The 22,059-nt window shown below is 39.2% G+C and overlaps 2 protein-coding genes and 1 long non-coding RNA gene across 3 annotated transcripts; 2 read left to right on the top strand and 1 right to left on the bottom strand.

Annotated features, from left to right (window-relative positions):
- Positions 1–3,629: 3,629 nt before the first annotated feature.
- noto (notochord homeobox) lies at positions 3,630–4,878 on the top strand. Its single transcript, XM_044166623.1, has 3 exons — positions 3,630–4,111; positions 4,223–4,410; positions 4,526–4,878. The coding sequence occupies exons 1-3, from the start codon at positions 3,721–3,723 to the stop codon at positions 4,730–4,732; spliced, it is 786 nt and encodes a 261-aa protein (XP_044022558.1). The 5' UTR covers positions 3,630–3,720; the 3' UTR covers positions 4,733–4,878.
- Positions 4,879–5,696: 818 nt separating this feature from the next.
- On the bottom strand, positions 5,697–20,557 carry LOC122861763. The gene is made up of 3 exons (XR_006374564.1): positions 17,887–20,557; positions 17,562–17,786; positions 5,697–10,637 (listed from the first exon to the last, which is right to left on the bottom strand). It is a non-coding gene; the product is annotated as an uncharacterized LOC122861763 (long non-coding RNA).
- emx1 (empty spiracles homeobox 1) lies at positions 14,680–21,676 on the top strand. Its single transcript, XM_044166624.1, has 3 exons — positions 14,680–15,491; positions 17,613–17,797; positions 20,565–21,676. The coding sequence occupies exons 1-3, from the start codon at positions 15,143–15,145 to the stop codon at positions 20,730–20,732; spliced, it is 702 nt and encodes a 233-aa protein (XP_044022559.1). The 5' UTR covers positions 14,680–15,142; the 3' UTR covers positions 20,733–21,676.
- Positions 21,677–22,059: the final 383 nt, after the last annotated feature.

Below are 22,059 nucleotides of genomic sequence, written 5' to 3'. Positions count from 1 at the left end.
GCAGAGCCTGAATGTGTATTGGAGCTAGACGGAGCATACCTGCTCTTTTACTGGACTCCCATTCATAGTCAAGGTGAGGGCCAAGGCCCAGCAGGTCCCAGTAATGAGCCCTCAGTCCCAGCAGCAAGGTGGCAGAGGCAGGTCATTCTGGATCGTTCTGTAAATGGCTTCATAAACTCATTAGCGATGGATGTGCATGGACAGGAAAGGCCGAGGTTACAGTGCCCGTTAAATGTGTCGGGCAGGTGAGAAAACTCTCCCCTTTCACCTCAATAATAATAATGATGACAGTGTTTCTCCAATGCTTTTGTTTCATTCAATCATGTGTGAACTGAGCTGGAAGGTGAGACAGAACAGAGCAAAAGAGTTTCTCCTCTCTGTCGCTGTTATTTCTGTAGATCTCACGATACCACACGGTATACAAAGAATAGTGCAAAAACAAATGCCAAGCACAAATACTAAAATAAAAGTAAAAAAGCATTCCCTTTTAAGCAGGTGCATGTGCAAATTGCAGTAAGGAAATAAGCTCCCCAGTACTATATGAAGTACTTAAAAGTAGCCCAAACTCCTCCATTTACAGCAATAACATGCTGATAACATGTTAATGCATCAGTATGATCCAATAATATAATATTTATGCTATTACACTCTGAAAGCGCAAATGCCATCCTGCATAATGAGTACTTTTATTTTGAAACTGTGAGCACATTTTGCTTAGGATACTTCTGTACTTTTATCTAAGTAAAATCTTGAAAACAGGACATGTAACATGTATTTTTATAGTGTAGCATTGCTACTTTTACTTAAGGAAATTATTAAACTACTTCTAAATGATGCTCCGTTATTGACAGACTACTGTGATTTTTTAATAAAAGGGAATGCTTGCTTGCTTGCTTTATATGCAAACATATTGTTTTATAAATAAATATTTCTGTATCTTATATACAGAAATATCCAACATATGCCAAATGCCTTTTATTTTTGCTCGTATACTACAGTGTGTCACAAACAACTCTTTTAGTATGCAAGAGAGTATGGGACCAACATAAAACCATTTGATATGTATAATTTGATACATTTTTGTAGGATTTTATAACTGTAGTTTTGCTTGTACGTTAAGTTGCTTCGGGAAAAGTCACGTTGGGATATTTGTAAATATTTAAATGTAAAAGCTATAGTCTTTGGTCTGTTTTTGGAGCTTTGCAGCATTCCGAGAGGTACAACAATTTTTTTTGCATGTAACCAACCACAGATACTGAATGAATGAATGCTGATGAGGCGTTTCAAGCTTTTGGTGAGAGCCTCATTTGGGAAGGATGGCCCATAGAGCTATTAGACAGCAGCCCTTCAGCTTCTTTCTCCTCTCAGGCCATGACTATGAAAAGGACTATCTGTGACAATGGTCCGTGTATTCCTTGTCTGGCTCCAATACACAAGAGGGCATGTTGCCTTCCACGCAGCAACACAGGAGCTCTGTCATTAGAGGACACAGAGGTTTCAGATACAGAAACAGATACAGCAAAAAAAGTATCTGTTTTGTGCGGCAAGACACGTGCGTGGAGTTCAGATGTGCAGGCAGAATATTGGAGGAGCACTGGGCTGAAAATGGCTGAAATAAGATTTCAGCCTTTCCCACTTGGTGTGGCAATTAGGGTTGCAACTAACGATTATTTGCATTATCAATTTATCGTTTAGCCTATAAAATGTCAAAAATATGCCCATAAGCTCAAGGTGTTGCCTTAAACTGTCTTGTTTTATCCAACCAACAGCCCAGAACCCAAATATATTCAGTTTACTTTAATAGAAAACCAGCAAATATTCACATTTTACCTGTTGGAGCCAGTGATTTTCAAAAAAAAAACGCTTACTTGAAGGAGTAACTGGTCATCAAAACAGTTTTTGATAAATTTTATGTCAATCAAAAAGTCGACTAATCTTTTCACACTGCAACAGGTATCCACAACTGGATAACTTAAGTATCATATTCAGTCTGACAGGCTTGAAATGTCTTTTAAAAAGTTGAGTTCATTCCACTTGTTTAAATTAGTTTCACTTATTTCAACAACTTGTCTCTGATCTCATTGCTTCACTAAATTAAACCTTTTTTATTTTTTTTCCCAAGCTGATTTGACTAAAAAAACATCTGAAATCTTGTCATTATGTTTAATAAAGGTTTCAACACTAAATGTGAATTAAACGATTTGTCAGGACAGAGATTTTCTGCAGTGCACGCCAGTAAACACCGGTCCTGGGGTGGGTGGTCCGGTCGTAGAGGCATCAGAAGAAGCGTCCTTATTGTTCAGGGCAGGTCGAGAAAGTCTGTGTTTGCCCTCTTCATTAGACATTCTAGTGTCAGTGAAAGAGAATAAATAAAACGCTCCGAGGTCAAAGGGAAAGAACGGTTCGCTTCGGTGTTTAAATGTGTTTTAACAGTTACTTAAGGCTCTGGAGAAACTCTCTGCCACCTCCAAATGATGGAAATGAGCCTGGAAAGTTTGCAGAGCTGGCAATAATCCAAGTTGAAAGAGAGGATGTCTTTGACCTCGGGTAGTGTAAGAAAGCAAATGACTTCCTTTAAAGAAGCCGCAGAGCGCTTCATCTTCAAACCTTTAATGAGAAACCGATAGAACAAAGCAGTTTAGGGATATTGTTTCCTGCGCAAAATGTATTTCAGAATAAATTTCTCCTTCCCAAGTGGAACATACGTGTGCAACGGTAGACTTTGAGTGACCTAATGAGACTGGCTTTGTTTCAATTCAGAAGACATCTTGTATGCATACACAATAAATGAATCCATCCTCAGATTTGAGGCTTTAGACCAACTTGGATTGTTTTAGGAATCAACCAGAGCAGAGGCAGGGAAAGCCGTGTGTGTGAGCAGCGACATTCAAAGGATGGGATCAACGTGTGGATTAACGCAGTGGCTGAGATTAGTGGAGTTGCAGTTTGGTTAAACCAGCAGCACCACTCTGTCACCACACCCGACCCGCTGAATTTGACGCCTCAATTACGCAGGACAGTTATTCAGTTTTAAGAGCGACACCGCTCCTGTTAAAAGGCACACTTTGGAAATAGAGCGCGTTCATTTTATACAGGAAAAAAATTATGGACTGTTTACATACAGGAGTGATTCCTGATTTACAACTGGTTGAGAAAAAAACGGAAATTAAATAAGTCCTAAAGTGGAAGGGTGAATAGGTGCGTCAAAAAGTTTGGACTCAAAGAGGATAAAAAGAAGTATAAGTCAACACAGTAGATTCTCTGTAAATTGTTACGCTGCTTAAAGCATCTGTCGGCCAGCCAGGACTTAAAAGGCTCCAAATAAGATGATTTGGTAACATCAAGGCTTTCCCAGCGGTAATGATTACATTTGGACTTAAGATCCATGCAAGAATTTGTAGCCCAGTAAATCTCTTGAGTTCCCTGCCCCCACGACTCTTCAAAAGCCTTGTCATTCAAAGGGTTAGGATGTTTGACAATCCCAGCTTGTACTACTCCACCAATTAATTGGATACGTTGTCGGGATGTTCGTTTCTCTCATCTGCTACTTAGAAAGACAAAGGATCGATGGGGGGCTGTTGACACCTCTGTGCCCGGCCGGAGTATAAATGAGGACTCTCCGCAGAGGAGCAGCATTCCTCTTCCTGCTGCACTTGGAGCAACAGCTTGTTTTCTTCGAGATCTTATTTTTCCACTTTTTAAAAAGAAATAACGGGCATAATGCAGTTGCCTAACAGACCAGTCGCAGCTTATGGATACTCCGTGCGTAATTACGCACCAGCATCGCTGTACCCGCAGTACCAGGGGAGCCAGTGCGCGTCGTCAACGAAGCCTCCAAGTGGAAAATCTTTCACTATCGATGCTTTGCTCGCCAAGCCGGAGGACACAACCAGCTGCCGGACGAGTCCTACTCAGTGCAGAGAGAAATATCAACCACCAGCCCCAGTTCTGTCCCTCACCGGACACGTAGGCTTACCGATGGCAACGACACCTTACGTCTACTCACCAAACATGTTGCACTCAGCGGTCCACACACAACCCGGATATTCAGTGTACTGCTGCCCGCCTTTCACCTACCAGTCATCGTGCCGTGGAGCATTTTACGCACAAGGTAAATTGAGTGGTTTTCATTACTTTCTGGAAGTATCAGAACAAGACAGGTCTAAACGAAAAACCATATTCACGTGGCAGTGTGATTAAACGTGTCATGTCTTCTTTGCAGCTTCAGTGTCCAAAGTCAACGCAGGGCTGCATTCGTTCAAAACTAAAGGTGGGAAGTCGAAACGGATGCGCACCAGCTTCACCAGCGAGCAGCTCTCCCGGCTGGAGAAGGAGTTTGCACGGCAGCAGTACATGGTCGGATCAGAGAGGTTCCTCCTGGCCTCGGCGCTACAGCTCACAGAAGCTCAGGTAAGAAAATATATTCTGAAAATCGGAATTTCATTAGCATTTAAAATGAAGCCTCATATTTACATACATTTCTTACTGCAGTATTTCTAATATGCATCTTGTTTTTTGTCTCCAGGTCAAAGTCTGGTTCCAGAACCGACGCATCAAGTGGCGCAAACAGAGTCTGGAGCAGCAACAGGCCAAGCTGGCCAAACTGGGCCTGGCTGCTCCGCCGAAAAGTCCCGGATCTCAAGGCCACGGAGATGAAGGAGATGAAGATGAGGAGTTCTCCGACTTGGATGTGGATATTGACGTGTCTGATGACTCTACTGACCACTGTTGACCGAATACCACTGGATTTTTGAAAGGACTTTTTGTACATACTGCTGAGAAAGGAGGCGTGTGTCTCCTACTATGAATATTTAATAGATGTATAGTTATATATTTAATTTCCTACATTTATTGCTCTTTGATGAGTTCACTTCATGTGTTCAGTTTTTGCATATTTGAATGAAATATTCAGAAATATATTTTATGACATTAATGGCAACATTGTCCTGTTCATTCTTTTTTTATTCAGCCAAGTGTTTCAGAAGTTAAAGGTGACATTTTGTGTTACAAGGAAAGAAATCTGCATTTATTATTTGCACATGTAACCCAGTTGAACTTATAAAACCTGATAAAGGCCCTGAAAACCAATTTTTTCCAGTCAGCTTCTGCCGAGATTAGAGATGTGATCCCACATCAACACACAATTTAGAGCAGTTTTGGTTATTTCTCATTAGAGGTTTTTGTCTGTGCTCTTCTCACTGGTTTGACGTGGGCGGGGCTCAGTTGGAAAAATGTGACATCATACACTGTCCGCCAATCAGGATTCAGCAGCAATTGAATCAAAATCTGATGACAGTTCTGGGTTTGTTTTGCTACTGTCAAATCAAATCACACCCACACAGTCCTGATGAGACAGATTAGCTCAGTTTTTGAGTGTTAAACTCTACATAAATCACACCTAAAGATGTGTTTTTCCAAATTTTAACTTTGATTGTGGCTTATTTAGTCACTGTATTTAAATGAAATGTTGAAGATTTGAAACCACATTTTCAGGGGCTTAAAAGACAAACAGATAAAGCACATGTTTATATTCAATATCAGACACTCATAATTTTATCCAATCCACAGCTAATGATGTCAGACTCATTGTAGCTGACTCTAAAGCACATTGGGAGAACCGTTTAGTTATCAAAGTAAACCGAAAGCACAAAATGCGATGAGATTCTGATCACCGAACAATCAGATGAGACTTTTCCAAAACCTGATTTAAATTATAACTGAATGCTTGCCTGTTTATAAACAGTTTTGTTCTGATCTGCACATCAGTCTCAGAAACTGATTTAGCTAAAGAGAGAAGACCTGTCTCCTCTCTAATGTATCCCAATCAAATCATCACCATACCCTTTGACCTCGCCTTATTGCTCCTCTAATCTCACTCTGTGCCCAGTTTGAAGATGATGGAGACATGGCAAGACATTTCCTCCCGGGTTTGATCTAAGTCAGTTTATGCTTGAAGTCTGGGACGGACTTGGGTTCCCCTCTGATTTAAGCTAAGCAAATAAATAACCAGCTGAGGGATTAGCTGGGATATCTGTAACCCGGGGTGGTAGGGGTCAGTCTGTCTCGGGGCTAGAGAGCTGGGTCTCACTGTTTAAGCTGTTTAAACGGTCACTAGGCCTGTTCTCACTGCTTCTCAATGGACAGGGCTCCCACATGCCCACCCACCGCCGGCAGGTGTCCTGTCTCCGCTCTATTCAGACTCGACGTCTTTCCTTCCAGGTGGAAAGGGACTCATGCTGTCCGCTGAAGCCTGCCTGGCAGACATGAGGGATAAAACAGGAGAGAAGACAGCGTGTAGAATGGATTGGGATGTAGCAAATGAGTCCATCAGAGCAGCTAATTGGGGTGGTCAACCTGAAAGTCCTGTCCTGTGGTTAACTTGGTCATATTAAACAAAGAAAGCTGATGGGAACACAGAACGGTGGTTTTCATCTCTTTAATCCTCACTTCTTCTTTTTTTTGCAATATGATACTCCATTAAATATTTTGTGCAAAAAAGATCATATAGACTTCTCATTCATAGATTTATATCTCCGTCTCGTGTCCATTTTCCTTTGATAATACATGGCCGTTGTAAATTAATTGAGAAACATCAAAAAGATACATAAACCTGATGTCTAATATTGACAATCTGTGATCAACTAGCCACAGTTGTGGTAAGTAATAAGCTGTCTTTATAACTGACTAGTGGAAATGGAAGACTAATCAACAGGACAACACTCCAGGTGCCCCAAACACCCATGCAACCACTTGCTAGCTTGCACTTTGAATAAATCATATAATTTGAGTGCTGCCCTGCTATAACTTTTTGATTCTAAGGATTCAGCACCCATCTATATCAGTTTTGCTCGAGACCCCTTAAAATGAAGCAATATCTCGTTGTGATGCCTAACCACAGGCAAATGGCCTTCAGTGTGGACATGAGTTGTGAGCAGTTCAACCAAAAAGTTTGTCTCCTTCTAAGAAGCTTGTTTGAAGGCATTCAGTATTTCACAAGAAAAATGTACTAAATAAAACTGTCAGAAAAATAAACATATGCTTTCTTTCTTTTATTATTTAGTGACTCCTCAGATTTATCTTAGGAACCCTTTGACATATTTTACCATACGGAAATTATTATGCCATAAAAATGTGTGATTTCGGGGTTAAAAAAAAACATGTTAAATTTGCAAGAACAGAAATAAATCGATTCTGGACTTTGTGAATCAAAATAGGATCAAATTGAGAAATCAGTGCAGATAGCCAGCTTAATTAATAATCAGCATAAAAATGCATAAAATTAGTACACCTTATATTTTCTTACACAGTTTGGCTTCATACTTAATACCTTTTTTTTCAATTTCACTGTTTCTGTAGTTACTGCTTTCTGCCTTTATAAGGCCGTATACTGCACATATCAGAGTTTAGCATGTTGATTCTTTATAATCAGACGAACCTAATTTACTATTGTAGAATGACTCAATCAACTCCCTCCCCGTTCGTTTGCTCTATTGCTTTTTAAATGCAATTATTTCCTGTGCAAAATGTATTTCAGAATAAGGGTCTCTTTCCCAAGTGCAACTTGTGTGTGTGTGTGCACAACGGTTCCTTGACCAACTGCAAACTCAACTCGACAAATCCACTCAAAATCCGATCAATTCAAGCTGGAGAGCAAGTTATTTCAGTCAGATCATATCAACTTTGACTTTTACATTCGTAACTAATAACTGTTTGTAATGTTGGTGTATTATGGGAAATTTGTAAGCCTGTAGTGTTTTTGCATGGAAATAAATCAAAGACATATGATTTCACTTTCTTCTGCCATTGCTGACAAATTGAACTCCTGAAACCGTGAAAAAAAACCCCCACCAAAACTGTAGGCAGCAGAGGTGCTGTAATAGGGAGAAGACGGCTGGTAACAGTATCAAAGAGAGAAGTTTAATAAACAGCAATGTCTCTTGTCCGCCACCCCCTGCCTGCTCTCTCCTGGTGTCCCTGCTCAGTCTGATTAGGGCTGAAGCGCAGCTGAAGGAGCAGAATTTGTGTAAAAACCCCGAGAGCCGTTTCTGATGTGATCAGCCGGGAATCAGAGTTCCCCCTCCTCTCTCTCCACAGCCCAACGTAATCCCATTGAGAGAAAGAAACAAGCAGTGAGAGGCCTGGGAAAACCTGGAGAGTCCTGGGGAGGGAAGGGGTGGGGGCCACCGGGCTCATCGTCCCAATTAGCACAGGGCACCTTTACTGCTGGAAACATGCCAGCGCTGGCTGGGTTTCTTAAGACTCTCTACAGAGCCTGAACTGAAGCTCCTTATGAAAGGCAACTGTTACATCTTCATTTGCCTCGTGACTTGTTGCTCTTATCAGCTCTTATTCCTTTTGCACTTCAGCACTTTACACAAATTGTCTTGGTGGCAGAGACAATAGGTGTTTTTTGTTTATTCACATTGTCTTGTTAGACAATATTGTGTCTTTGCTGGTTTGTACTTTATTTTCTAGAGCTCAAACAATTAGTTGATTAGTTGAAAATTCATCTGCAACAATTTTGGTTACTCGATTAATAGTTGAAGTCATTTCTCTAAGAAAAAGGCAAAAAAAAATACTGGTTTCAGCCTCTCTAATGTGAGCTTTTCTTTGTCTTATATGATAGTAATTATTATGGTTGGGATTAGAACGGTTGAACAAAACAAGCCATTCGAAGACGTCACCTTGGGCTCTGGGAAATTGTGACAGGCATTTTTCACAATTTCCTGACAATTTATAGATTATAGAATTCAGCAGATTAACTGATAATAAAAATAATTTAGTTGCAGCCCTCTTTTGATGTTGAAGTTTGATGAGGATGTGTTTATCTCTGTCATCTATTTATTTAGTGATGAATCCATCACTCAAAACGAACTCTTTATATTATTATTAGAAATGGATGCTTCTTCAATGTGTCTACATTACTCAGCTGTAACACATCCCTAAAAACATTCTCCTCCCTACATTTAAATGCCGTTGGTCACATGACTCAGTTCAGATGTAATGCAGCTCTGAGAAGGTGTGAAAGTTCTCATGGAGAGCAATACATCCAGCTCCGAGTGCACTTCATTTGACCATTTGCATTTTATTTGCAAAGGCGAGGGCCCTTCTACTCCATCTAATAGTCATTAGCTTTCATTACAAGCGTTTGAAGTAGAAGCTGCCCTTTGTCTCGTCGTGAAAGGGCCGCATTTGAGATGCACAATGACTTCTGACTGGGGCACTGACAAGAGGGGCAGCGGTCATCCTGATGTTTGGAGAACAGACTCTTTTTCTCCCAGGAAATAGCAGTTCCTGTTCACATCGTGTTCAGCGACAGAGAACACCACGAAGCGAGTTAAAGGTCAAAGACAAAGACGCCTGGGAGGGCTGGAATTGTATCTCACCAGGAAACCGCTGGTTCCAAACTAACGCCTAATTTATCCAACGTGCGTCTTTTACGCACACCACCACCCATGAATAACATAAAAATCGAAAATTGTTGGATCATCTCTCTATAATATTCTAGCCAGGACTAAAGCCGGTCTATGACACTCAGCAGTAGATACACTTATCCTATTTTTCAAAGATTTCATCTCCTAATAAATCACTGCAAAATTCATTTCCAGCTTTAGTCTTTAAGTTTGTGATATTTTAATGGTATTTTATCTCATTTAACATCACCAAAATGTTCCCATATCACTGTGGATGTAAATTGGCTTTAGTGGTTGTAAGATTCGCATTACACGCTTTTGGGCTCAGGTTTACGCCATTGTCAAGGTTTAAAATCGACTTTTAGATATGAAAAACATAGCAGGTGAAGCTAAATAGGCAGAGATAAATACCTTTTCTTGATATGAACACGTGTTTTTTCTCCAGGCAGTGTTAAAAGTGGGATGTTTGTTTATGCTGAGGAGGGGAGCCGGTGGAGGAGCGGAGCCCCGTACAGGTGGCTAAACGACCGCACTTCTCAAGCAGGTGGCACAAACGCAGCGACGTGCTACTTTCCCCATCTCGTTATAATGGGGTGAAATTTTCCAAGTATTTAAGTGGAATAGATTAGTTGAACACACAACGCTAATGCGAAACAAAATGGCCAATTAGTTTATTAATGAACGCAGGAGGAGAGAGGGCAAACCTGAGCTTCAGCTGGCCTCTCGGAGTCTGCTTTAATCTGATGATTTTAATCAACATCATGGAGAAAGATCAGGAGAAAGAGAGACCGGAATTGTATCTATTGATCCCTGTCTAATAGTTTATCACTGACCCTAATAGTCTAATCAAACCAGCCATATATCAAAACAAATAAGTAGGCTATTATATTACAAAGGAAAGTTTGTGTAGAATTATTTAATAATGATTTTAAAAGATTTTAGTTGACAGACTGAGATGTTTTATATCAATTAAAATGAATTTGGATTATTTGGTTTATTGAGGCCGTCCTTTACTTAACAGCAGTTAGTGGTATATTACTTAGTTTTACTGGAGAGCTTAATTTGTGTCTGTGTTTCTGTCTTGAGTCTTTTGATCTTCAGATTGACATGATGATGAGGCCGACCGCAGGATCCCAGTTGATCCTCTGCTGTCCAAGGAAACACAGCTGAGGAGATTTCGTCCTCGCTAGACATTGTTGAGTTCACAAGGGTCCAGTCCTTTTACTGTATACATGCAAGACAAATAACATGATGTTCATTAACAAGTCTTGTATTAACCTCCCAGTTTTGTACTATTATCTAATCAGGGTAATATTCCTCATTTTCTACTGAAACAACTGGGACCTCTTGGACAAACTAAACTGGAACCCACTGAGGTCAAAGTCTCCAATTGAGTCATTTTGAATCCTGTAAACATGCTCTGCCTCCGCTCAACCACTGGGTGGCAGCATTGGTCTAAAAAAAATGTAAAAAACTATATCTTTAAATGAACAGGGTGAATTAGGTTTAGTAGACTGGCGAGTGATTTCCCTTTGGAGGTGTAATAAAAGATTATATAATTAAAAAAACAAAATCAAGCAGTTGATAGAGCAAAAGATATAATTTTGCTTCAAAACTTTTCTCTGAACAGAAGGTTTTTCCCCAAATCTCTAGCTGCGTTGGAAATATTGAGTAAGAGTTCTTGCATTGTCACTTTTTAAGTTCACTGGTGACATTTCTGTGAAGTTACAATGTACTGAAGGATTATTTTCTATGCCATGAAACGAGACACATTTGTAAGCATCATTATTACATACAGAACTTTGGTAATACAGAGATTTATGATGGAGGGGTGATGTAAAGGTCACAGCAAAACAATGAATATGATTTAGATTTAGGAGATTTAAAATAGTCGGAAAGCACAGTATGGTCAAAGCTCACTCATACTATAATTATGCTATCATAATTTTCTTCATTAAAGGCGAGCAGCTGCAAAAATCATATTTATCTCAATCATTAATCATCAATTATAAAAGCATCTTCTTTAGAGAGAGGCCGCTAGAGGGCAGCACTTATATTAAATTGAGCCAACTGTCTTCATAGGTCCCCCCCCTTTCTTTTGCCCCCACAAAAAAACAATATTGTGCCTATTAACTAACAATTAACTAGTAGAATGTCTTTGAATAGTACTATTTTTTTAATGTGCCAACATTATGGACAGCGGTAGGATTGAAGATTAATACTGATTAGAGGAAACTTTAATGATGTTTGTCCTAATATCTGGTTATTCCCTGTTAACAATAGCTGTTGGTGAGCTCTGGTCAGAGTCATTTGTGACACTTTTTACATTTCCCCAAATTATTAGAAGACAAAAATCAGCAGAAATCAAATTTGTTTTTTTGGATCACTTGATCAACAGACTGTGTATAAGGCAGTATTGATACTGAGTGGATTATCCTGGTGATATAAAGTGAATTTAATTACATTTTTATAATTTACAGCTACACGTCTTTTCTACAATGTGCAAAGATGCACTACAAAATATGTACGTGGGGAAATCAGTTTTTTCTTTTAAATCAAAATTGAACAGTTTCACATGTCACCAATCGCCAGGAATCAACTGTAGCCTGAAATGTGCGTTACTATGTTCTCAGTCAGATGTTTTACATTAGCTGTGTAATGATATTTATACTTAAAAACAATATTTCCTCCTATTGTTTACTGCAAAAATGAAGTGTGGTGGCCAAGTGGTTCACTGTGGCATTCTCCCAGAATGATAATACTATCTTTATGAGAAAACATGCAACAGTTTGGGTAAATTAACACTTTAAAACAAGTTAATTAAAAGTTTTCACATAGAAATAGTGGCACTGTGTTGCACCTAAAATAAAGAGGAATGTGTCCTGTTAAATCCCCAACTTTATCATCTTTTGTGTTAACTATTCTCTCTTTTAGTTAACTTAATTGGCCAATGTGTAACATGCTACAACTAAACCCATTACCCCCTACTCCTTTAATTAATACATAATCTGAAGACATTGTGATATCCAGTGTGAACCACAAAGGACATAAACTTGTGGAACAAACACTATAATGTGGCAACCCGCCAGTAATTGTGTCACACATGCATTTAAAGTCCCTAAAATTGCTCAGTAATATTAAACTACTTTAGAGGAATTTCACTATAAACCTATAAATACATATTTCCATTGAAGACTACCGCACTGCTCGGTTTCTTAGTTGAAGATCACTTTGGTCAGATTCTCAGTAACTCTCCTCCGGAGCCTCGGGGGAAGATCAACAGCAGGTACGGAACAACGGTACACTGCTCTGCTTTGTTTTTGATAATGCACAGCGATTTGGCCATCTATTAACCAGCAGCGATCAGGGTCAGTGCGTAAAGGCCCACAGGGTTTCATCATTAAACTCAACAGCGTTTTCAACCGGCTCGCTCAGCCCTCAACTTCCTGCTGCTGCCCTAGGAGGAAAAAGACGGTTTAAATATAAAATCCTGCAATAAAAGAGTTACGTGACTGAGTCCTGACACAGGCTGATCGCTCTTTACTTTTCCTACAAAGACGACACTTCGTTATTAACTTATTACATGTGTTTTTCATAATTTCCTGTGACATCTTCAACACTGTTAATGCTACTAAAGTCCCTGCGAAGGATTTATAACGTGACCTTATAACCAAACAGATTAAATGAAAAGATGTGCATCCTGAAGCGAAATAACTCGGCGCAGCTACATTCAACAGTTGTTTTTTGGGCAATCATTTCAGCTCGGCGATCATAATCGACATAGACAAGCTTTTTAAATCGGATTAATAGGCCTGTTATTCAACAGTGACTCTTGTGAGTCATGCAACACAGAAAATATATTTCCAGGGAAACTGTATCACGTCGTCCAGGGCACACCCAGTAAATAAATGTCGATGTAAATGTGTGATTTTTTATCTCTCCACACAATCCGTACAATGATTAATGTTTAAAATAAATTACACCGGGGAAGCAAAATAAGGAGCTTTTTGGCACCGGTCCATTCACAGAACCTACAGCCGTCTTTAGGAGCCTTTAGCTCTAAACGCCTAATCAACAACTTGTTTTACCTCATAATTTCCATCGGTAATGATTTTCTAATGCGACCTCTACGCAAACGAGCGTATTAAGAGGATAATTATTAACTTGGTTAGTGCACTATGGAGGCTGCGCGCCGAGGGATAAAGCAGCTCCAATGACAATTACAGGCTGCCTCTTTACTGCCGTTTTCTCCTGTAAGACCATATGCTGCTAAATTGTTCTCATAGAGGACAAAGTGAGCGCCATTTTCTTAAAAGGTGGGCATGAGTGGAGTCATTCTCTCCATAACAGCGGAGCGATGCGCCTTATTTAGTCCAGGATGTTCATGTTTAACTCAAAAAGTAGCCAATTATCACCCACCATTATTATTTTCTTTAATTGATGATTTGAAAAGCCTAAAGGGAAGTTTTATTGTGTGTCCTTGATACACCTTATTGCATAACTTGCACGTCATAATTTGAAAGAATGTACCAATTAAGTGAATAAAAGAAAAAATACTCATTACTCAAGTACATATTATAACATTATATAGCCCTATATTATTATTATTATTATTATTATTATTATTATTATTATTATTATTATTATATCTTTATATTGATGTTGTTAATCTAGCACACAAAATATGTATTAGTTGGCTACAAAGAGTGACAGAACAATCTTTGTTCATTATTTGCTTTATTTCTAAAACAGGGAGCGTTAAGTTCAACATCTATTGCACACACGCTAAGAAATTCAATTAGAAATAAAGCGTTGAAATATCAATAAATGCTACCAGTTATGCTTTCTGATGGGAAACACTGTTTGCGCTGGTGGGTGAAAGAAGATAAAAATGATATTTCCGTTTGCACGTTTATGCACAACGTCAATGAAAATTACATTACATTACAATTATAACTGTGAAATCTAAACACGTCAAATAATAATCAAACTTCAGCCTGCAGGATTTAGCTAAAGGCCATGTTCAGAACAAGTTTGCTTTCCGGTTGATAACAGTTTTAACGCTGTATCATATTTATTAAGTAAAAGCGACTAAAACACTAAGAGCTTCACTGCGAGGAGTGAAATTCCCAGTCGTTTCCATGAGACATTTTCTTTAATAAAAGGTTTAAATCTCTTGACTTCTACTTCTAGAGAATTCCTGGATGACTGAACCCGCACTGAAACAAGTTTCTCGGCGCCACCGGCAGATTGTTTCCCTTCAGAAAAACGAGACATTAAGGCTGAATGGGACACACAACGAGCCATTAAATGGAGCACACATGTTTTCTCAGCGTGCCTCTGTAACTAAGCTCCCCGGTCTTGTGTGATCTATGAAGCAGGTACTTGAGGAGACCTATTGGCAGGTGCTCTGGTCCAATCAGCTCTCTCCCTGCGCAGCGTCAAGCCACATTGAAGGTTGGAGGCGCTTTACTTGGTGCGCACTTGTGCACAGAAACCCTCTGAGTGCGCACAGACTCCATGGATCAGGGCAGTTTGCAGCACTGTTGAGTTTTGTATCAGCATCTCCACTGGACAAGCGTGTGTAGGCAAACCCCCCTCCTCCCCCCAGCACCCCCTCCATCTTTGGTCATGACGCATCTCTGAGAGGGAGCTTATCTTTTCCAGCAAGAGGAAGGAAAAAAGACCGATCACTTTCTTTTGGTATTGTTTTCCATTTTTATCAAGAGATGATGTTTTCGTCTGCAGGCAAGCGCTGCTTCACGATAGAGTCTCTGGTCGCCAAAGAGAACCCTCTAACCGCTGAGGACCCCATCCGTCCGACGGCTTTAAGTTACTCTAACCCGACGACAGATGCCTTAATGAACAGTTACCAGGCTCCGCCGGCCAGGTCCCTCTATCAGAGCCCGGACCTGATGTTCCCAGAGACGGTAAACCACCCCTCCCTCAACGTGGCTCCTCACCAGCTCGGAGCCTCCCACCTACAACATCCGCACTTCTTCGGGACGCAACACCGAGACCCGCTCAACTTCTACCCCTGGGTCCTACGGAACAGGTTTTTCGGACACAGATTTCAAGGTAAGTGAAGTGTTTGTGATAAAATATGATGGAACAGATTTTATTTAATTACTTAAACATCCCACTCTTATAGGCTACAAACTATTTTGATGTCTGCTATTATTTATGCTTGAATGATCAGCCTACAAATGAAAGTAAATAGGCTATTCTGCCCATAATAAACTAGATTTAGGTGCATGGTTTTACTGCCTGACAGAAATCATAAGGAGTGTGTGTGTTTGCAGTATTTCAGAGAGCCAATAAAAGCGAGCTTCAATCTTTGCTTTTCAAAGGTTTCCATATTTGAATGAGATGACAGATACTTGCACATGACTTTTGAACACGATAGACAGTCAATATTGGAAACATTTCTTAGTTGAACAATACATTGCAGCCACAGATAGCATAAACGACAAGGCCAGCGAGTTTTTCAGCAGGCTGTCGGGCTACTCTCATGTTTCCACTTTCATTCGCCCTGCAGCTACTCTCAGAAAGCCACAGCCAGGCGCAGATAAGCGCTGATGTTTTGGGGTTTTTTTCCATACAAGAAAACTCGCCCTAGGTTAGTCTACAGTGTTTTTCATTTCATTGTGAAAATCTGGCACAACAGCCAGGCTGTAGAGACAGAACTGATAATAATTCAGGATAATAATTTCAGTATAATGGGAACAGAAAGGCAGTTCAGACAATCCTGCCCAGGTATTAGCAGAAAAGGATTTAACGCAGCCTGCAGTGATGTATTTACCAGACAAACCTCAGCTCACAAACCAGTTATGGCATGTTTATACTGTATGAGACAAATTGCACTTTTATTTTCATATTGCTTTTTATTGGATTCCTAAAATGTATTTTACAAGACAGAATGATGCAAATCCATAAACTCCTCATACATTTATTACAATAAACTAATAAGCCTATTTTCACACTGGCAGCTCGATGTAATTCTAATTACAATATAGGCTATTTCATTAAGACCCCATAATGATCTCCGGCTGGATTTATATGGGACAAAAACGAAGAAAAAGTTAAAATAATTATCATATAATAAAGATAAAAGGTGAATATCAACAGAGGAAGAAAACGAGTTTATTATATTCCAAAATCAGAGAGGTAACAGCCTTTTGGATTTATTTATTTTTTTACCATAAAATAAACATCTCATCTTCTCAGAATATTTTCAGTTTCACATATTAAACCTTCCTGACAAAAAAAATGAAAAGTAGCTATATCAGGGTGAAAGCTAATTAAGTTTTTAATTAAACACTATTAACTATTTAAAAAAAAAACGGCGCTCACACAACACACAATATCAAACACTTTATCTTATTTGCTGTTATTATAGGCTAGGAAATTTGTCATCTGATGTCTATTTTCTCCAAAATTAGAACCGTGTTGTGCACGGACGTCATTTATGTTTGGTTAATATATTTGGCTAAACTCTTTTGAATTAGTTTAAAAGTAATCAGTCAACTTACACCCATAATACTTTTAGTAAAGAAAAGGTTGTAGTTAGGTCTATAAAAATGGCTTGCAAACCGTTTTTGTTACAAAAAACTATTTGCAAAGTTTCTCCGTCTCATTACGCCATGTTCAAAAGGGATTATAGGCCTTATGTGCGTTAAAGACCCATATTAAAATGCGCGATTTAACAGTAGGATTAATCCAAAACGAAAAGTGGAAGAAAAGTTGGATGGAAACATGCCTGAAATTGGGAATTTGACAAAAAAAAAACAACAACAACCAATTTCTATTCGATTAACATGTAACAGCAAATATTTAATTAATGTTAAATGGTATTATTATGGCATTATTATGCTTTTATTTTTATTATTATTATTACTACTATTATTATATTAACTACTACTACTACTACTACGGCTAGGCCTAACAATAATAAATATAATAATAATAATAATTTGCTTGATCTTTGCTTCCCATTAATGTAAGGACAGCTACAGCATCATTTGGAGTAGAGTAGGCCTGTTCACACTGTTCACACTGATACTCATTAGGTAGCCTGTAATGCAGGTTCAACACGCTGACAGCCAACCTGCACTGTCCAGTCCAAACGACGTGTTATAATAACGTTACCTCTGCCAGCCCTACTGACGGCCCATGCTGTTTCTTTAAATTCGGTGTCAGGTAACGATGTGTCCCAGGACAGCCTGCTACTCCACGGTCCCTTTGCCAGAAAACCCAAACGCATCCGGACGGCCTTCTCGCCCTCCCAGCTCCTGCGTCTGGAAAGAGCCTTCGAGAAGAACCACTACGTCGTAGGAGCCGAGAGGAAGCAGTTAGCAAACAGCTTGAGTTTATCTGAAACACAGGTAAGCTAATGTTACGCTAGCATCTACTGTATGGATGTTTGCTTGATTTTGATGTTGTCTAGCTTTGGACAAACATAGCTAATTCTCACCAATTGTTTAAAAAAATAAAATAAAAAATAAGCAGCTGACCCTTAAAGCACTAAAACTGTCTCATTGCGGACCATTTCTGCTTTTACTTTTACTTTATTTAGTTAGCATTTCTATCGCTACAACATTCTTTTCCGTTACTTTTCTGAATCGAACGGTTGGTGTTCTTTCTGTTGTCAAATATCGCGATAACGCAAACAAACAAAAAAAAGGAATTATAATTATTTGTACAATAAAACCAAAACGGCGGAAATGTTTGCAGAATCATAAAGTTCTCCTAAATTCTCTGCATTTTCTCCAGCGCAAGAGAAAGATAGATGTACAGTGTTGGATCAAAATAGTGGGAGGATGTGTTAAATAGCTATTTATGGGGGATAATATATTTTTTTTAAAGATATATTTTGGAAATATCACCGAAAATAAAATTTTGTTAATGACCTAAATGAGATTAACGCCTAATACTGTAACGTCAATAATAATAACCATAATCATCACTTAAATTTAAAGCAGAAAAAATACAAACTTAATTATTTTTATTTTACTGTATGTTTTGAGCTGTTAAGTTGTTAATATCTGTAGGTCCTGTTTTAAATTGTTTATTTAGGTATTACATAGACTATAGCGGTTTGAAATATAGTTTAGTTGTTATTTACAAATAAGGAATCATCTGAATCTAAGCTATTATATACAGTACTGAGAACTGCTGCTAATAGTAGCTGCAATGACAGGCTGCTGTAAAACTTTTTTGGATAAATCAGTGCAATCCAAATCTGAATAATTCCCTTCCCCTAGCCACTAAAAACATGGCTGCAGCTCAGTCAGTTGAAGCGTCTCTTAAAGGTGTTTAATTCATGCATGCTATAGGATAAGGGAGTAAATATTATTGATGGTTATGTTTAATGAGTCCACATTATCTGGGTGTCAATTAGGCCTAATAGGCAATATAAGGAGAGGTTTCCTGAGTCAGCGATATGGATAAACGCTGCTTGCAAGTTCAGGTTTTGTGTCAGTCAGTAGGAGGCTTGCAATTAAGCACCGATTGCATTATGCAAATTATAATGAAAGTGAAGTGAATATTAATTAACTCACTCAATTTTTATTTGGTCTTGGGTTAAAGTGTGTACTGTAATAGCATAAAAACAAAATCAATGAGCAGCACAGTAACTTATATCATTCAACTGAATGATAACATGACTGATCTCCCAAATCTGACGCAACTGTTTTCTGCTTCCTTAGAGTGAGCACTTATGGACCCACGTAGAAACATTAAGTTAGTCAGTATACTGATCAAGTCACTGGGCTTATGAAATTATTCAATATAATCCTCAGCAGGTAAAGGAATAGTGAGAAAAAAAATCAGAGATGGACGTAAAATGCTGCTTTAATACAGCTACACCTTTTGTGTGGCTGGCAAATTAGCACTTGGCAAGTAAAGCCATCATTTTAGCCCTGATCTTCTGAGCTGCCTCCACTTGAAACAAATAAACAAAAATACTACCATCCAGCAGTGGGAACTAGTACAGTATACTCTTCTGGAGTTTCAGTGAAAACAATTTTTACTATGCAGAATTAGAGTGAAGCCTAGTAAGAGTCAAGAAGTAAGAGAGGAGGAAACTATACGAGTGCGAGTGCTGCTATTTAAAAAATGCCTCCCGGCCACGTACACGGGTTAGTCAGCCAAGCTCATGTTCCAAGGTCATACTAGCGTCACTAGTCAGTCAGGAAGATACTGTATTTAGCTTGTTTAGCCTCTCCTGTGCATTAACGCAAAGAGAAGTAGCTTGATTTTTATTTTGTTTTTTTAAAACCAGAATCCTTTTAAATGAGCATTCTGAGAGGATTTTGCAAAGGTGATGCTAGGGTGACACATGATGCAGAGAATTCAAAGTATAAACCAGTGGGGGATCTGGCTGTTTAATTAGTTTTAATGTATAGAAAGTGAAGATAAGAAAGTGAGGCCTACACTGGTTTCCAGGGAGCAAATGAGAGCTGTACACTGTTCTTTTTTTATTATTATTATAGAAACTGAGAGTGTGAAAGTCATTTTTCATTTTATTTTGACTTCAGTGTCTGCCATACCAACAGGTAGAAATCTTGACAGCTATTTTGATCATCAATTCATCGTTAAAATAATTTTTCAAGCAATAATGGCAAACATTTTCTCGTTCCATCTCCTCAAATGTGAAAATTTGCTGATTTTCTCTGTTTTAAAACATCTTTGGAGTTTCGGACGGTTGCCGAGAGAGAAAACCCAAGTCATTTGAAGACATCACCTTGAACTTTAGGAAATTGTGCATTTGTGTTTGAAATTCTCTCACATTTTATATGAGCGATTCATCAATTAATTGAGAAAATACACAGCAGATTAACAGATAATGAAAATAATTGTTAGTTGCAGCCTCGATCACAGGGATTATTGAAAACATGAACAATGGCTCCATTATATTTAGTTGTGCTGGCATGCACAACACTAGGGCCCTAGAACGAAAACATACTGTGGATGTTGTTCGTTACACCCGTGTCTGACAAGTCAAAATGTCCACCTTGACAAAAGGTCTGTTGCATATTGTTTATATTTAAATCAGTGAGATCACTTTGACCTCCTGAGCCTCTCTGAAATCATACGGTCTGCTTAACAATGTGCATCGTCATCATTTAGCCTGTTTATTTTTCTGTCCAGGTGAAGGTGTGGTTCCAGAACAGGCGGACCAAGTACAAGCGACAGAAGCTGGAGGAGGAGGGACCAGACAGCCAGCAGAAGAAGAAGGGAAACCACCACATCAACAGATGGCGTATCGCCACCAAGCAGGCCAGCTCCGAGGACATAGACGTGACCTCAGAGGACTAAAACCACCGCCCAACCTCCGACAATGCTGCCCTAAACCCTGCGTCCGCTTCTGACGCATCAGAGGACCAACACTATTTATTATGTAATATTATTAAGTAGACACATTAGAGGAAGACACAAGGACCTAATATGTGATCACCACGCATCTCGTCATAATGACATCCATCCTGAATGTCTCTGGATGAGAGATCCTTCCATTATTTAATGATCTTTGGTGTGTGGCGACCAAAGATGAAGAGAAACGTCAACCTCTATCATAGTGTTTGTTTGTTTTTTAAAATTGTACATAGGCCACTTATAAAAAAGGTTGCTTTTGAAAGAAGCTATTTGTTTCATTAAAGCTGTTTTTACCACCTGCTTAGGTCATTAACACCTCATTGCTCACCCCACCCACTCCGCCACCTGTGTACCATGTTAATTTAAATTTCTCCTCAATGACGCGAACATGTTGTCGCACACTTTTAATCCAGCCAGTGAGTCGGAGAACAGGCTGGTGACTGGCCAGAAGAACAAAGCAGGAAATTAACCATGCGTCAAAGAAGATCCATATTTGTCGCTCGCTGCATGATTTTATTTTCACTGGTGACTTGACAGCCATTCCTGCGCTCATGGCTCTGATACACTTCCTAATGAAGATTCTCCACAGAGAGGCGATTCATGACCAGCTGAGCATGACTCTGGGACAGATGAGAAGCTGCAGAGACCTCTGGTGTTAGGGGCGAGTTGTGCCACATAATAAAAGCAAGTTCACAGCTTTGTGCTCCTTCTGCCATGCCACATTTGTCAATGTGGGGTGATGGATGACATCTCCATTTGTTGAATGTCTGCAGATTTCATTAAGCGCTGTGTGTAGTATAAAACGTATATGAGAATATACTTTTCAAGCAGAACATGTAATTACAAAAAGATGTTTTAGAAATAAAAACAAAAAGCTATTTCTCTGATGAGAAATGTAATGTTTTTGTGTAATTCAGGTGCTCACTTCATCATCACGTCAACCAGGCTGGAGAGTCTGCAAGTTTTCCTTTTAACCAGCCATTACAGTGTGTTTGATGATGTGAAATGAAAACCTGCAGACACTTGGGCTTCCATGGCACATGAACCGAAGAAGGATTTTCCATTTCCGGGTTGTTTTATGCTTTAAACTACAGCTAAAAGTATCCCTTCCCCCAAAAAGTGAAACTTACATGAGAATTAGGAAAAATGTATATGTTTCATGACACCCCAAAAATCCCTCAACAGGGTCCTCTTAGGTTGGGAACCACTGATCGAGCCTGCGGTGTCAGGAATGTTGCAGGACAGTTGCACAGGTGTCAGGTGTGTTACC

The sequence above is a fragment of the Siniperca chuatsi genome, linkage group LG15 (assembly GCF_020085105.1).
Source record: "Siniperca chuatsi isolate FFG_IHB_CAS linkage group LG15, ASM2008510v1, whole genome shotgun sequence".
Lineage (NCBI taxonomy): Eukaryota > Metazoa > Chordata > Actinopteri > Centrarchiformes > Sinipercidae > Siniperca > Siniperca chuatsi.
The sequence above is the reverse complement of the archived record's forward strand: the minus strand, read 5'-3'. Positions and strand labels throughout refer to the sequence as shown.

Coding starts and splice junctions, on each gene's coding strand:
- noto (XM_044166623.1), top strand. CDS start 3,721: ATGCAGTTGCCTAACAGACCAGTCGCAGCTTATGGATACTCCGTGCGT. Junction 4,112..4,222: donor TGGAGCATTTTACGCACAAG/GTAAATTGAGTG, acceptor TCTTCTTTGCAG/CTTCAGTGTCCAAAGTCAAC. Junction 4,411..4,525: donor TACAGCTCACAGAAGCTCAG/GTAAGAAAATAT, acceptor TTTTGTCTCCAG/GTCAAAGTCTGGTTCCAGAA.
- emx1 (XM_044166624.1), top strand. CDS start 15,143: ATGATGTTTTCGTCTGCAGGCAAGCGCTGCTTCACGATAGAGTCTCTG. Junction 15,492..17,612: donor TTTCGGACACAGATTTCAAG/GTAAGTGAAGTG, acceptor ATTCGGTGTCAG/GTAACGATGTGTCCCAGGAC. Junction 17,798..20,564: donor TGAGTTTATCTGAAACACAG/GTAAGCTAATGT, acceptor TTTTCTGTCCAG/GTGAAGGTGTGGTTCCAGAA.